We start from the raw sequence: 2,391 nt of genomic DNA on the forward strand, positions 1-2,391 counted from the left end.
GACTCGACAACCAAACTGGCCTCAGATGTTCAGTGGTGAGTCGATCACTCTGACATGTGAGGTCCAGGGAGGAGGAACCACTGAGTGGACGTGTGAATGGAGGAGATCTGGGTCAATAATACACAAGACAGACAGTAAAGACTGGACTTTCATTGTCTCTGAGTCCAGCAGTGGAAACTACATGTGTCAGTGTAGAAGCAGAGATGACTGGTATTCTTCAACACAGAGGAGTGAAACCATCAGACTGTCTGTATCAAGTAAGTTGACACTTGTAAATGAAAATGTGGCTGATTTAGTCCATAGTTGAGTTGTCAGAATTAATGCTTAACTCCCACACTCACATACAAACACACACACACAGATTGAACCTTTCTATTAGAAAAAGTTTCTATATCAGGTTTCTTTTGTGAAGTCTCACAATAATCAGAGGCTGGTTGTTAATCTGTATGGCTGAAACGATGAATAACTACCAGAATAATTCATATTAATGAAGTTCTACATTGTTGACATATTTTCAGTAATTTTCCGATCTACTCATTTATTTCAGTTAACGAGTCTGTAGCTTGTTCTGCTACAAGACTTGTATGTTTTTTAAATTATTGAAAATTAACCAATTTTAATTCATGTTAACAGGAGATAAACCTGGAGCCAAACTGACAGCAGGTTCATCAACCATACCAGTAGGGGGCAGTGTGACACTGAGCTGCTCAGTGGAGCCCTCTGCTGGATGGAAGTACAAATGGTTCAGGCGGACCTCAGATTCTTCTTTTGTTGAATTCAGCAGAAATAATGAAGAAAACAGAGAAATCACTGTGACACAAGGAGGAATCTATAAGTGTGATGGAAAGAGAGGAAATCCCTCATTCTACAGTCATTCAAGCCTTGAGAACATCATTGAAATAATGTGTAAGTTTTTTCTATAAGACTGTTTGAAACTAAAACTATGAAATTAAAATTTCTCATGTGATTTAATTTTTCTGCCCATATCTGATGTAAACAGTTTCCAACAAGGTTTTTGTGACTCGACAACCAAACGGTTCTCATGTCTTCAGTGGTGAGTCGATCACTCTGACATGTGAGGTCCAGGGAGGAGAAACCACTGAGTGGACGTGTGAATGGAGGAGATCTGGGTCATAATACAGTGGACAGACAGTAAAGACTGGACTTTCAATGTCTCTGAGTCCAGCAGTGGAAACTACATGTGTCAGTGTAGAAGCAGAGATGACTGGTATTCTTCAACACAGTGGAGTGAACCATAACAGGTGATTTAATTGTTGTTTTTTTCTGAACAGATTGTAGAAAAAATGTTTTCCTGATATGTTGGATTAAATGAAGTTTTCTTCCCTGGACAGACCAGAATAAAACTGACTAGGCCTAATTTGAGTTATGAATTTTTAACTGCAGAAAACAAGGAGCTGATTTTTATTGTTCACTTCCTTTAACAAGTTACAATAATAAAACCACAACTGTTATAGTTTGTGTTGCTATGTGCACATTGTTCCCAAAGTTGTTTTTTATCTAAAGAATAAAACAGAAAACTTCTAGTAGTTAACAAGTTGAGTGTTGAACTATTTTAGTCAGATTTCTCTTTAAATGTCTTTTTGTTTAGATTAAGCAGCTCATTGTTGTGATACAAGTTTGTTTGACCTGGTCTGAACTGTGAGGATAGATCAGCAAAACTAAATGCAGCAGGATTCCTTTAATAACATCAATATTCACTCATATTAGTTTCTTATGATATTATGATCTCTGATACAGTTACATCACTACTACCTCAAAATAACAGTAGATAACTTTTTTCAGCAAAATTAGAGTAAAACATTTCTAACTGGCCACTGTGAGGATGTGGTTTTATTCTCTGTGTGTTAATTTAGTTCCTGTCTCTCTGGCCATTATTGCTCCCAGCTGTCTCTATTGTTCCCTGATTACCTTCCCTGTGTATTTAATCCCATCTGTGTTTCCCTGTCGGGTCCTAGTCTAAAGTCTAAAGTCATGTGTCGTCTACCTTTCCCTCGTTCGAGTCCAGTTTGTATTCCAGTTGCTACCAGTGTTTGAGCTCTTTGCCTTATTGCTCACCTGTGCTGCCTGGACTTTGTATTTTGTGATTTCTTCATTAAAACCATCATCATTTGCTCTACAACCTGGGTCCACCGCGTCGTCCTCACCACTCAATAACCACAGTTTGTAACAGCCACATCTAAATGATCAAAAACGCCTGAAAAGGTTTAACCAAATTAAAGCAGCTGCTGTTCTTGAACCATTTGGAGTAAATGCAAAAGCTTGGTCTCTTACGATGTCAAAATGTCAAATAAGATGTTTATATATTTTTATTTTTGCAGTCAAAAATCCTTCAACTGTAATTAATATGCAGATATTAAGTTTGTGACACAA

The 2,391-nt window shown here is 37.6% G+C and overlaps 1 protein-coding gene across 1 annotated transcript; it reads left to right on the forward strand.

The window, feature by feature from the left end:
* LOC111607936 (HEPACAM family member 2-like) lies at positions 1 to 1,137 on the forward strand. The gene is made up of 3 exons (XM_023330113.1): positions 1 to 257; positions 634 to 906; positions 1,001 to 1,137. Exons 1-3 carry the CDS (start codon positions 26 to 28, stop codon positions 1,135 to 1,137), a joined length of 642 nt encoding a protein of 213 aa, XP_023185881.1. The 5' UTR covers positions 1 to 25.
* Positions 1,138 to 2,391: the final 1,254 nt, after the last annotated feature.

Source organism: Xiphophorus maculatus, unplaced genomic scaffold (assembly GCF_002775205.1).
Source record: "Xiphophorus maculatus strain JP 163 A unplaced genomic scaffold, X_maculatus-5.0-male Unplaced_Scaffold_BN000196F, whole genome shotgun sequence".
In the NCBI taxonomy this organism is placed as follows: Eukaryota; Metazoa; Chordata; class Actinopteri; order Cyprinodontiformes; family Poeciliidae; genus Xiphophorus; species Xiphophorus maculatus.